The sequence below is a fragment of the Panulirus ornatus genome, chromosome 57 (genome assembly GCF_036320965.1).
Source record: "Panulirus ornatus isolate Po-2019 chromosome 57, ASM3632096v1, whole genome shotgun sequence".
Classification (NCBI taxonomy): domain Eukaryota; kingdom Metazoa; phylum Arthropoda; class Malacostraca; order Decapoda; family Palinuridae; genus Panulirus; species Panulirus ornatus.
Genome location: NC_092280.1, coordinates 6,026,131 through 6,039,806, shown reverse-complemented (window position 1 = coordinate 6,039,806; position 13,676 = coordinate 6,026,131). Strand labels below are relative to the sequence as shown.

The 13,676-nt window shown below is 40.2% G+C and overlaps 1 protein-coding gene across 1 annotated transcript in view; it reads right to left on the bottom strand.

Annotated features, from left to right (window-relative positions):
- Nucleotides 1–3,190: 3,190 nt before the first annotated feature.
- Nucleotides 3,191–13,676, bottom strand: part of LOC139766129 (polycystin-1-like protein 2) — a 34,786-nt gene continuing 24,300 nt past the window's right edge. The window contains 9 exon segments of the mRNA XM_071694360.1: nucleotides 3,191–3,994; nucleotides 4,720–4,931; nucleotides 5,315–5,445; nucleotides 5,733–5,906; nucleotides 6,882–7,054; nucleotides 8,009–8,224; nucleotides 8,941–9,011; nucleotides 9,556–9,751; nucleotides 13,419–13,565. Coding sequence (XP_071550461.1) covers nucleotides 3,892–3,994; nucleotides 4,720–4,931; nucleotides 5,315–5,445; nucleotides 5,733–5,906; nucleotides 6,882–7,054; nucleotides 8,009–8,224; nucleotides 8,941–9,011; nucleotides 9,556–9,751; nucleotides 13,419–13,565 — 1,423 coding nt within the window. The 3' untranslated portion in view covers nucleotides 3,191–3,891.

Below are 13,676 nucleotides of genomic sequence, written 5' to 3'. Positions count from 1 at the left end.
AAATCTGTCGACTGAATATTTTATTTCAAGAACAGGTAGTTCACAGCAATTAAAGTGAGTTGCAGGCAATCAACGTGTTGAGGTGAGTGGACAAATCATGAGGGGTAAATGGAAGGTTTATAAAAATGTCCTTCAAGAGGGCTTCCTCATCAATGACTCATTTATGAAATCGAATGAGGCTTCAGAATCCGGAGCAGGTATGTGAAAGATGATTATGTGCAATTAAAAGGCTTTTCACAATACAATTTATAACACCAAAATTGACATAATAATAGTAGACCTGGGTGTAACACGGAAGGCACGAAGCCTGTCCCTAACCTTAAACTGTGTAATCATCAACAATTTAATTTTCTGTATCTTCTATTCTTTTTTCATACTTGTAAGAATAACTTCTGCTTTCAGTCTTTACTGGGCTGTCACTGACTGTTCATTAATGTTCAGTATGAGTTTTTTGATAGAATTTTGTTCCAAGGTTACTTAAAACTTTTTACTTTAAATCTTACAAAAAAAAAAAAAAAATAAACGTTACCCCTGCTTAATGGAAATTTATTTAGATTCATTTTCAAAACAGAATTTATGAATTCAAGAATCATTTATCTCGACTGCAGGATTAAAGTCACTGAAACGGAATTTTGAATCTTTAACTTGTAGAATTCAGCTCATCCATATATACAGACATAACAGTACAATATATTCAAACCTTATATAATCCTTAAATAGAAGGTTTATCTGGAGAATACCTCTATGTATGTGGAAAAAATTAAAAATGTCCTTCATGTATTGGCATACTAGATATGATAATGATAATAATAGTAATAATGATAATAATAATAATAATAATGATAATAACAATAATAGACACTACTACTACTACTAATGCACCAAAAGTAATTTAACTACTATTGTGTTGGCCTGGTAGAGTGAATGGGGAGGGTGTGGCATGCACGTCTGGGTCGATCCTTCTTCACCTGGAGACGATAAGGCAAGACTGGTCTGTTCTTTCTTATACTCATGACGATCGGCTTTTATTTATAACAAAGGAATAACATTCCCTGGTAAACACAGTGAATATGTGTAGAACTATGATAATGGGCATGAGTGACCCTACCCATCAAATGAATTTATTACTTTAAATAGCTTAAGATATACTTAGAAATATACTGGCTTACTGTCATCTCTCACACCCAACTCCACCATCACGTTTGCAATACAACCATGAAAATTATACACAGTTCTTACATAGTCTGTTCTGGTGGTGGGGTCCTGTACAGTGGACAGAACACCCACCTTATTCCCACTGAGATTATTCTCCGAGTCGCTTATTTCTTCACCTTTCACCTATTATTTCTTTTTCACTTCGTATATCGTCATTATCTACCATGACATGCATTACAATACATGACTATCTTGACATTGTGTCATAAATGACTGAAAAACAAAGGTAAATAGATAATTTAAGAGATGAGCGAGTCAGTCAGTGCGCGGGCTGTGTGGGTGCGGAAAGCCACTTTCCCGACCCTTGGCTCCATTTCCTGGTCCGGGGGATGGCGGAGTTAGCGTTTAAACTCGTGGATGTTTAAACTGTTTTTGGATAAGTGAAGACTTTCGTGATGTTTCGCGATGAGAGAGAAACTTTTACAACTTTCGTTAGGGCCAAATTGTTACGCTTAACGTTTGAGGAACCATTCTATTAATTAAGTGAGGATGCCAGGAACAAGATTCAACAATGCACCCACTTTTATCTAGTTTCATAACATTATTTAAATTCTATGCAGGTTCTCAGAGCTTACGAAAAGGAATGCTATCATTGGGATAAATATATTTTTCAAACGTATCTGTGACTGGTCACCCATACATATTTTTAAGAGAAATAAGCTACAAATTTCCAAGTTATTCCACAAGTTGGAGTCATTTAATGACATTCTTTATCTCTTCATCTCACATGATTAATATATCTGAGAGAGACAAATCTTGAAAACCTAAAATAGTACAATATTGTGATCAATCATCAGGAATTCTTTATATATATATATATATATATATATATATATATATATATATATATATATATATATATATATATATATATTTTTTATACTTTTGTCGCTGTCTCCCGCGTTTGCGAGGTAGCGCAAGGAAACAGACGAAAGAAATGGCCCAACCCCCCCCCCCCCCCATACACATGTATATACATACGTCCACACACGCAAATATACATACCTACACAGCTTTCCATGGTTTACCCCAGACGCTTCACATGCCTTGATTCAATCCACTGACAGCACGTCAACCCCGGTATACCACATCGCTCCAATTCACTCTATTCCTTGCCCTCCTTTCACCCTCCTGCATGTTCAGGCCCCGATCACACAAAATCTTTTTCACTCCATCTTTCCACCTCCAATTTGGTCTCCCTCTTCTCCTCGTTCCCTCCACCTCCGACACATATATCCTCTTGGTCAATCTTTCCTCACTCATTCTCTCCATGTGCCCAAACCACTTCAAAACACCCTCTTCTGCTCTCTCAACCACGCTCTTTTTATTTCCACACATCTCTCTTACCCTTACGTTACTCACTCGATCAAACCACCTCACAACACACATTGTCCTCAAACATCTCATTTCCAGCACATCCATCCTCCTGCGCACAACTCTATCCATAGCCCACGCCTCGCAACCATACAACATTGTTGGAACCACTATTCCTTCAAACATACCCATTTTTGCTTTCCGAGATAATGTTCTCGACTTCCACACATTCTTCAAGGCCCCCAGAATTTTCGCCCCCTCCCCCACCCTATGATCCACTTCCGCTTCCATGGTTCCATCCGCTGCCAGATCCACTCCCAGATATCTAAAACACTTCACTTCCTCCAGTTTTTCTCCATTCAAACTCACCTCCCAATTTACTTGACCCTCAACCCTACTGTACCTAATAACCTTGCTCTTATTCACATTTACTCTTAACTTTCTTCTTCCACACACTTTACCAAACTCAGTCACCAGCTTCTGCAGTTTCTCACATGAATCAGCCACCAGCGCTGTATCATCAGCGAACAACAACTGACTCACTTCCCAAGCTCTCTCATCCCCAACAGACTTCATACTTGCCCCTCTTTCCAAAACTCTTGCATTTACCTCCCTAACAACCCCATCCATAAACAAATTAAACAACCATGGAGACATCACACACCCCTGCCGCAAACCTACATTCACTGAGAACCAATCACTTTCCTCTCTTCCTACACGTACACATGCCTTACATCCTCGATAAAAACTTTTCACTGCTTCTAACAACTTTCCTCCCACACCATATATTCTTAATACCTCCCACAGAGCATCTCTATCAACTCTATCATATGCCGTCTCCAGATCCATAAATGCTACATACAAATCCATTTGCTTTTCTAAGTATTTCTCACATACATTCTTCAAAGCAAACACCTGACCCACACATCCTCTACCACTTCTGAAACCACACTGCTCTTCCCCAATCTGATGCTCTGTATATATATATATGTATATGTATATATATTGTGGGGAAACACTCGTGTTTTCCCTTGCATTCATAAGAGAATGGTTTATGCAGAATTTCTGTAACCTCAATACGTTTACTTTAAACTGTTCTGATCAGCTTACTTCTACTCCATGCATCCATTCCCACTCTCTGAAACTTTCGTGTTATGTCTAGGCGACATCTACCTCCAACAATTCATATGCTAAAGATATCTTAAGCTAATGACATTTCTTGAGCGTGACTACATTCTTATTCATCTTCCTCTGTTCATCCTGCATCGGAGCCTTGTTTTTCCCGGGTGGGTTACCTCACCGACATCTAGCCTAGCTCCATCTCTGGTGTCACTGAAGGCCATCAGCTCGAACAGTGTTGACTTATGATGATGTTTTGTTTCCATACATGGATGACTGCAGGCTAGTCTTGCTACTGTAGTCCAAACTGCCTTTGAAGTACACACTATTTATGTGCTCCAGGAACCTGGCCAAGAAAAGTTATACGTGAACTCTTTTTTTCTATCAACTCAACTAACGATCAAAATCTATTTACATGTCCTTCTAAAGTCCATCTATGTACACAGTGTCATTACTAAATTCAAAATCTACTGGGATGAGTCAGGGACATACAGCTTCCACAAAGTCACTCACCATATATCCTCAGCCCATCGTATACTTCGACACTTATAAAAGGAATGGTCAATTTTCCACTTGAACATTCTGCTGATAAGTCAATTGAAACCAAACTCAAATATAGAGAGGTCACCAGATAGGCACATAGATGATGAGGAAGCTAGTAATAAGACCATAACTTATGGGACAGTAAATGACAGAGGGAAAAAATTGTTTTTACAGTAAATGTTGTGCGAAATTAATGTGAGACACGGAAGAGAAATTGAAAAATATTTTCTAAAGTGTACTTGAATGTACTGATAGTCTTTGGGCTATTTCCAAGTTGCATGGGGGTAGGACTGTCCCAAGGCAAGAAAGTGTGCCTAGAACACTGTCATTCAGCAGATAGAGTACTGATGTTGAGGAAGATCACAGTAATAAAGGAAGGAACAGTGAAATGGACCCGTTTTCTAGAAGTATGGCAGATAGAGTTGAGATAACAGAGACAGGAACTACATAAACAAAGAGATCATAAGGCAAAGAAAATGAAAATAAGGGACATGAAGACGAAAAGTTGAGGCTTTGCCAACCACTTACTTATCAACCTTTCTTGGGAATTCTTGGATTTGAACGTCTGATTCTGAGTGTTCCACATCTCGGGTGTTGGAGCAGACGGTGGAGGCGGGAGTGTTGGCGGAGAGGGGCACATTACTCGACCTGCCACTTGACACTAGCACGGACTTGAAGCGACCCCACACAAACCTCACCATCTCGTACTCGTTGGGCTGGTTCCTAGCGCTGTGCCTCACCTGTTTAGGACAGTACTGTTACACAGGCTTGGCAGGATCCTAACCTCTGTATTGGGTCCTAGTAGACAGATCAATATCTATCGATGTCACACTGTATCCATAACGGGAGGTAAATGAATGAAAATAAACATTTGCGTATAAACACAAAAACATTAATGGATATACTCTCTCTCTCTCTCTCTCTCTCTCTCTCTCTCTCTCTCTCTCTCTCTCTCTCTCTCTCTCTCTCTCTCTCTCTCAGGCACACGCACAGACACACACACACACATACACACACCACCACCACTACCATCATTACGACCACATGTATCACTTACTGGCATACCCTTGTAATGGACACATACCACCAGTGGATGTGGCATACCCCTACATTGGACACGTACCTCCATAAATGTTCTGATGATGATGGTGAGGAGCAGATTAATGATGACCCAGGAGTTGAAGAGCACGAAGATGAAGAACATGACTGGCACCACAAGCGATACCTCCCTCATTTTCTCGAAGTTGAACTTCCCTGTGGGAGAGTAGTTAGTGAGGGTGATGAGGGGCGGGTGGAGGAAACCACAGTTGAAATGATGACGGAGGTGAGTCACAGAAACGGAGGAACGCAGAAATACACACAGATTGAGACAGAGCACAGACGCCTCCACACACACACACACACACACACACACACACACACATCCACAGACAAAGATACAAATACGTCTTCAAAAACGTAGTCAAAGACCAACAGACGAACACCAACATACACCACTGTGAGTGGAAACATCTATTAAGGCCCCCCTCCCAAAATCTCACCGAGCATCATGCTGAAGCAGCTCTCGACGGCGGTGACGAAGTTGTAGAACCCCTGGAGGTGCTTGTTGAGCATCAGGTAGAACATGGCCACGAAGGAGAAGAAGCAGAGGGTGAAGGCGATCAGGAACCCCTTCAGGTCCTCCCAGCACTGACGGAGCGTCATGGACAGTATACCTGCAGGGATTAGATAGTGATCCCATGTGTTAAGGGCGTGACCTATCTGTTCCTCAAGGATAAGACAGAAAAATGATCCATATCTAGTTCACTGATTATCAAGAGCAAGTAATCTCTCTCTATCAGGGATTTTAAGGAACAGATGACCTGTCTCTTGGTGACGAAGAACAAATATTTGACTCAATGGATGACAATGAACAAATGATATTTTGTTTTATGGATCATGAAGAACAAGTGACCTGATGTTGCCCTGTGAACAACAGGGGAAAATACTGCTTGCTTCACAGCTGAGTACAACTGAATGAATGTCATGACATGAATGAATCTTAAGAATTAAGAGGGAAACAGATTAAGGGGCAGAGAAATGGTTTCCTGGGAAATGGAAGGAACAGCATGGATGGTGGAGCCAGGACCATGTCAGGGAGGTGTGTATGGGTAGGCCAGCCTAGCAATCTTCGCCGCTGTGGCTGCTCCTGTCAGTGAAGGAAGTGCCCGGCAGAGGGAATATATGGGTTCAAAGACGAGGAACATATGGAGAAAGACTAACTCGTGGATGACAATAATAGATCTACGTCTCTCCGTCTCGTGGCTGATAAGGAACGTGTGATTTTTAATCTCTTGGATAAGGGAAATGTGATCTCTTGCGCAAGGACGATAAGTAATAAGTAACATGTCCTCAGTGGATGATAAGGAAGAAGTGAAGGAATCTTTGCCTTCCTGATGGTAGTGAGCAAGTAATCTGTCTTTAAGTGATGATTAGAAACAAATGGTCTTCTGTTTAACGAATAGAATTTCGGAGAATTTGTTCTTTTAGGATCATAAAGTAATGAATAAAATTTAGGGTATGTATAGCTGAAATGAGCCAGGATACTGACATGTGCGCTGGAAGAGGATGCAAGGGAATTCCTTACAGGTGAGTGTATGGTATACGATCCGAGAATGAAGAGAGCTGAAGCGGGTGGAGTTAGAACTTACCAATCCTCTTGTTAAACCTGAGGAGCTTGATGAACTTGAGTATGCCAACGAAGAGAATGAAGGACACAAGGTACAGGTAGATCTCATTCAGGAGAGCGGCATACTGCAGGTTGATGTATCCATTCCCAAAGGTCTTATCAAACTCGGATAACACGGCCGATGTGGCCATGTACCTGTTGAGATCCATTGGATTTTACGGGTTTGCGTGGCTTGCTGTGTCTCGGTATATTCCAGGCTATATGATCATATGATGCTGTATATATGTGACAATATCTGTTGCATATATATATATAGAAGTGTGTATGCTCCTGGTGGTTGTGGGGGAGGGGGGGAGGATTACACTGTTTCTGATGGGGCTATATGAAAACACTTGAACGGCCAGGGGTGACGCTGCCCTCGTTAGGGCCATGATAGGAATACGTACAAATGACCAGGGGTGACATTGTGCTTGTCAGGGCCATAATGTGCTTGTGGCCATGCCTGCATGTATACCTATCGACCTATTGTTATGTGTATGTCTAATAAGCCTGAGGTGATAATGCACATCCTTACATCTTGTTATATGTATATTTGAAGGATCTGAGGTGATAATGTATATCCTTAGATCTTGTTATATGTATATTTGAAGGATCTGAGGTGATAATGTACATCCTTAGATCTTGTTATATGTATATTTGAAGGATCTGCGGTGATAATGTACATCCTTAGATCTTGTTATATGTATATTTGAAGGATCTGAGGTCATAATGTACATCCTTAGATCTTGTTATATGTATATTTGAAGGATCTGAGGTGATAATGTACATCCTTAGATCTTGTTATATGTATATTTGGAGGATCTGAGGTGACCCTGTAGTGCAAGGACAGGCTCAATGCTGATTCTGTTGAAGTACTCAATACTAAATGATAAACAATTTTACAAATAGCTAAAACTGCACTAAGGCCACTGAGTTATGAATATAAGCAGTGCTTGTAATATTCAGGAATAAAGAGCCTGAAACTGTATATACCAATCCATCATACGGATATACAGTACACCTAATATGTAAATGACAACAGGAAGAAGGTAATGAAAGGTATAAGAATAAAGACGGAGAGATTAAAACAAGTGAGGCGCGTTACTGTACCTTAGAAGGTAGATGACGATCGCAGCACAACAGGCGAGGATAATGGCCACCTCCGCGTAGGACCAGTAGTCGCGACAGTACGAGGCTGGCGCCCTGCACAGCGCCTTCACCTCCCTCACCATGTAGAAGAGGACGAAGGCGATGAACGCGACCTCGCACGCCAGGATGAAGGAGCCGAAATTCTTGTGGTGCTGCAGGAGACTGATGCCCTCGAAGCTGTGCAGAAGTAGACAGCAAAATCTATCTAATTTGTTCACCAATATCATTAAATCGTAAAACAATTCTGTAACCTCATCCACAATTCTTGTTCATCTTCAGCATTTCTCACATTTTCATTATTGTAATTTCTGGCTTTTTCATTATTGTACGAGTAGTCGGAGTACAGACAAGACGTGGGCCTGTTGTCTGTGGTGTGGGTGTTGGGGGAACACGAGGATATGGAAGATAAGGATAGGAGACAGCAGTGGAAACTGGTGAAATACACACCTTCAAAACATTATTTTGTTTTGAAGAATATTACCGACAATGAGGAATATTACTGATATGGTGAGGAGTATTACTGACACAGAGGAATATTACTGACAAGGTGAGGAATATTACCGAGACAGTGAGGAATATTACCGACATAGTGAGGAATATTACTGACAGGAATATTACTGGCATTTCAGGAATATTACCGACAAAGTGAGGAATATTACTGACACGGTGAGGAATATTACTCACTGAGGAATATCACTGACGGCAAGGAATATTACTGACACGGAGGAATATTACTGAGTGGGGAATATTACTGGCAGAGGAGTATTACTAGTAGAGGAACATTAGACAGTGAGGAATATTACTCTAAGAATAACTTCCTTTGCAATGTAATATGACGTACATAGATTTACTAACTGGTTGGCTGAAATGTGCTTTTTGTGTGGTAAGTTTACCTGAAAGTCGGGGTGATGCCTCCCCCTGGGGTAAACTCTGCCATGATGCGTGACAAACCGAAGAGGTTTACCTGAAAATACAACGCAAGGTTTACCTGAGAGCATATGAAGTTCACCTGAAAGCACAACACGACGTTCAGGCTACCTGAAGGCACAACACGAGGTTTACCTAATAGTACAACACTAGGTTTACCTAAAAGCACGACATGAGGTTTACCTAAAAGCACAATATAACGTTTAGGCTACCTGAAGGAACAACACGAGGTTTACCTAATAATACAACATGACCTGGGCAAGGAGATTCCTCAAAATAATATAACATTTGTCAGGCATGCATTAACAATCTATGACAACTACAACCACAGACACAATTAACAGTACTAACAAATATAGGAAATTCAAGACATGTCACTATTATAAATTCCTAATTGTCTAATCAGTAGACAAAAAGTGTCATTTGGTTTGTCAAAAAGCAAATTAAATCCCTCCTTTTTGAAGAGTTTATGGGCTCATGGCTACACATTTCCATCTTTCTGTGTTTTGCCTCTATTTACCGAAGCTTCCGCCATGGAAATTCAACGGGTGTTAATTACTGCCTTACAAGGACACACTTACGTTGGCATTGTAAGACGAGAATTCAATAATGATAGCCCGCGTCATCTCATCAATCCAGTGGTTCTCCTGCAGGAAGTGGAACACCCGGAGTAGGTCCTCCGTCTTCCCCCTCAGGCGGACGATGTAGCCTCCCCCGCCGTACCAGTCTCGGGCGCCCCACACGGGGAAACTGTCCAGCTGAGCTGCAGTTGTGTGCCTGAACCACACATGACCCAATTACAGCAGTTATGTCGCCAACCACCCTCTCACAGTCGTTATCCTCAGTTTTGCTTATGGGCCACAGGCATAGTGAGAGGGTATGTGGTGGTAGAATTATCTTTAACACCTTCTTCAGGTTAAAAGATGTTTCGATTGGTGGATGTAGCGTACGTTGATGGCCTTAATGACCCTGGCAGTTGATAATAGGCCTATTGACGGCCTTAATGACCCTGGCAGTTGATAATAGGCCTAAAACCCAAACAACCAATCAACCCACACAGTACCGTACAACCTGATTTTCGTAGATTAGTGTAATAGTTATGACGTGAAACAAGGAATTAAGAGAAAACGCGAACAATCGTGTGAGGTAACAACAGTGAACTAATGATTCCGATTAAAGTAAATGAGATGCTGTTTTCGGGTAGCGACATGAAACTCCATCTGTTGAGCCGACACAAAATTAAGGCTCTGGAAATCACCAGAAAAACTGTCTTTGGCCAATGACGATACATCGTTTCAATAATTTTCTAAGAAAAAAACAAGTCAATTATTTGCTGTTGTTAGTGTCTCAATATTTACTATGTTTTCACTATTCTAAATAATAATTTAAGATAGTATTATGACGACATTCATTTTCATTTAGACGATATCAACGCGAAAATCTGTTTTGAAAGAACTAAAACGTCCCTTTCACCGCTGCCCAGGAATCTGATGTGTACTGGCTGACTGTGCCAAAGTGACAAAAATATCCGATCTGAGTAAATCGATCGTTTTATTTTCATTTATCATTTGGTAAAAACTACTCTCTAGACTTCCCATAGAATCTAGAATGATGTGCTCTGCTCTAGTGCAACTGTTGACCCTATTGCAGTCGATGTAGTCAACAGAGTTCAAACGATGATGGACATGAAGTTAATGGCATTTGCATATGGTTACTCCCCTTGGGGCAGGTCTACATAGCGGTTGTCATGGGCGGGAGGTGGGACCCTGCGGTTGGGATGAGGTAAGGTTCATTACTTTGATATATAACCCCACAGTTTCAGTATATATTAAAGCCTTCTTCCTTTTCCCCCTCGCTTTTTGGACATCTTACGTATATAAAAGGTATTTCAGTCTCCGAGATTTCTTCATTCTATTTGTCGGGTTCGAATATTAGTTTGAAATATTTTCCCGGATATAACATCTATTTCTCTGGCAAATATTAAAAGAATACCTTTTTTTTTCCTCATCAGAATAGATATATCTAGGAATTTCGATAACTGCATCAAAGTTATCTTCTATAAGTCTATTAATCCACCAATATGGTAAGGCAAGGAAAGTTAACTATTACTGGAATCATTCCGTGATGGGTGAAGGATATGGTAGAAATACTACAAAGCCTAGTGATGGGTAAAATATATGGTGGATATATTGCCGCATGTAGCCACTGGCTAACAAATACGATGGAAGTGTTGAAAATGATTAGAAAGTGTTGAAGGTGATGACAGTGCCTGATGCATATATACTTCACCAGTGATTAGCATGTGAAGATATTGCGAAATTATTCATACATTTTGATTAATGTGGTTGATGAACTATATGGTGAAACTATTTGCAACGCAATGGCTTGAACAAATATAGAGACTCAAGAATATAAGCTGAATTTGTGGGAAAAGTGATAATTTTTCTTAAATTTTCGTCATCTTCGACTGATGGTTGACTCAACTCGACACCAGCCAGATTACAGACGGTAAGGATACAGTATTATTTATACATTAATCTGTTTGGTGAATATGTTTTATCTATTCGTAGGTTATATGACATGTTTCTGCTAATTATATGTATGTTAACAGTTGATCCTTGTTCAGAGTTCATTGTTGAAATAATGATAGCTTGAAACGTTATTATTTCTAATGGTTTTGGGCTTCATACCGGGTGTTGTTTAGTGATCATATCCCCATTGATTATGGCTTAGACGTCTACATCGTGGTTCGGGCCATTTCTTGGGTCATTATTTGATACTTTCCGCTGAGTGAAGAGAACCTAATATTTTTCAAATTTGTCAGCCGGTGGTTTCAAACGTGAGGCCTTCCCTTCCCTTAAAATCATGGATGAACCAGTTCTAGTGTAAAAGGTAACATATAATTGGTCATCACAGAAGTACATTATTAAAATGTGAAGGTTGTGCACTCTGGCGCGTCATTAGGTCATCTAAGGCCATATTTTTGAACTCACCTAATCCGTAAAGACAAAGCTAACTCAGAAAAAAATATAAACCTCTGCAGTCTCCAGCAACGAGATTTTAGGGACGCAATACTTATTTCTTCAGCAGTGGGTCTTGCGAAGGAGATTTTAATGGTTTTCTGCCACAAAAATACACATATGTATTTTGTTACAAACACCTCACAACCAATTTCTAGGCATATCAGTAGGGAGGTTAAAGGGTCTATTCACATACATAATGGCGCTAGCGACAAGACTCAATTATTAAGGCTTCCAGCACATATTTAGTGCATCATGTCATTTGGTTAAGAACATATCACATACTTGCACAGGTTACTGGTTCCGTATGCTGGCTGGGCAAATATTTATCATCTGATGTTGTGAGCTGTCCTGGTTGAGGAGTGAGTTGTGAGTAGGTAGGCAGATGATTAATACAGAAGCTGGGGTGATCAAAGGGACGAGTTCACTGAGTTAACTCAGCTGAGTCACGTTACTCACTCATGTATCCACAGGTCCCAAAATTTAGCATTAGTTGCTTGTTTTGTGTAATAGTAATGGGTTTATGAAGATGTGGGGTACTAATTTGTTTCATTGACTCTCACAACACATTTAATGATAAAGCAGACTCCGACTGCACCTATGAGAGCATTCCATTTTAATTCCTAGTTTTGCTTCTAGTTGCCAGCATTCTTAAACTGTAATGCACTTTCCTAAGCACAGAGTTGGTAAGCCTGCCGAACGTGGTGATCCATAGCTCAGGCAAACCTTACCTAGTAACTCCATACGAAAAGCCTTACCTTTCTTTTGCTTTGACAATATCATAATAGGCTATACGTGATATAGTAGATAGATTTGATTAACAATACAGCGATTGCTGATGTAACCTTACAGTCGAAAATCTTAATCATATTCATTACGGTTAATAGACCTGTTCATCGTGCAACGATCACTCGCCTTACATTAGGTGTCGATTTTTTTTCTTTTAAAGAATTAAACCACAGTTTAGTGTAAGAAAATCATCATCAGCCCAAGAAATACAGCCTACCACATTTTAATGTAACCTAAAAGTAATCATCCCTGACTTAAGTGATCGCTACAGGTGCAATAGAGTTCTGTGAAGAAGAAATCCGATAATATGAGGCTTTCCTTGTGAACTCACTCGAACAGGAAAAAAAGAGGCCTAAAAGACAATGTTATTTGTGCTAAAATTGTTATGAAAGGAAGCAAACGGAAAGACGCTCTATCCTAATGTGTAACGTAGCTTTTTTTTCTAATTGCTGTAGAAACACACATTAAGTTTTCAGATGTCTGTCATTTTGTTGTGTATTGGGCCGCATTGTTTTATGTAAAAATGTGTTTCTAGGGATTGCAGACGGTCTTAAACTATAAAAGAAGTTGGAAACTGATAATGTGTATTTAGATACAACTACATAAGAAGAAAAATGATATGCCGACCCCCTGACCTGAAATATGAGTGTTGGCAGAGAGTGGTGTTGACCGTTGCTGAGGAAGGCGAGGCCCAGCCCAAGCAGTAGTGGTTAGTGTCCTCCCATCCAAGACTTGAATACCCGTTGCACCTCACCCCCAGCCTCGTTATGTAGTTGGGTAACCTGCTGGTATCAACATCATCATCAATAACTCGATCACGAAAGACAAAATCTTTAAGATTTAAAAATTAGTTGTAAGTTTTCATTATTAGAATTAGCTAGTAATACTTCTTT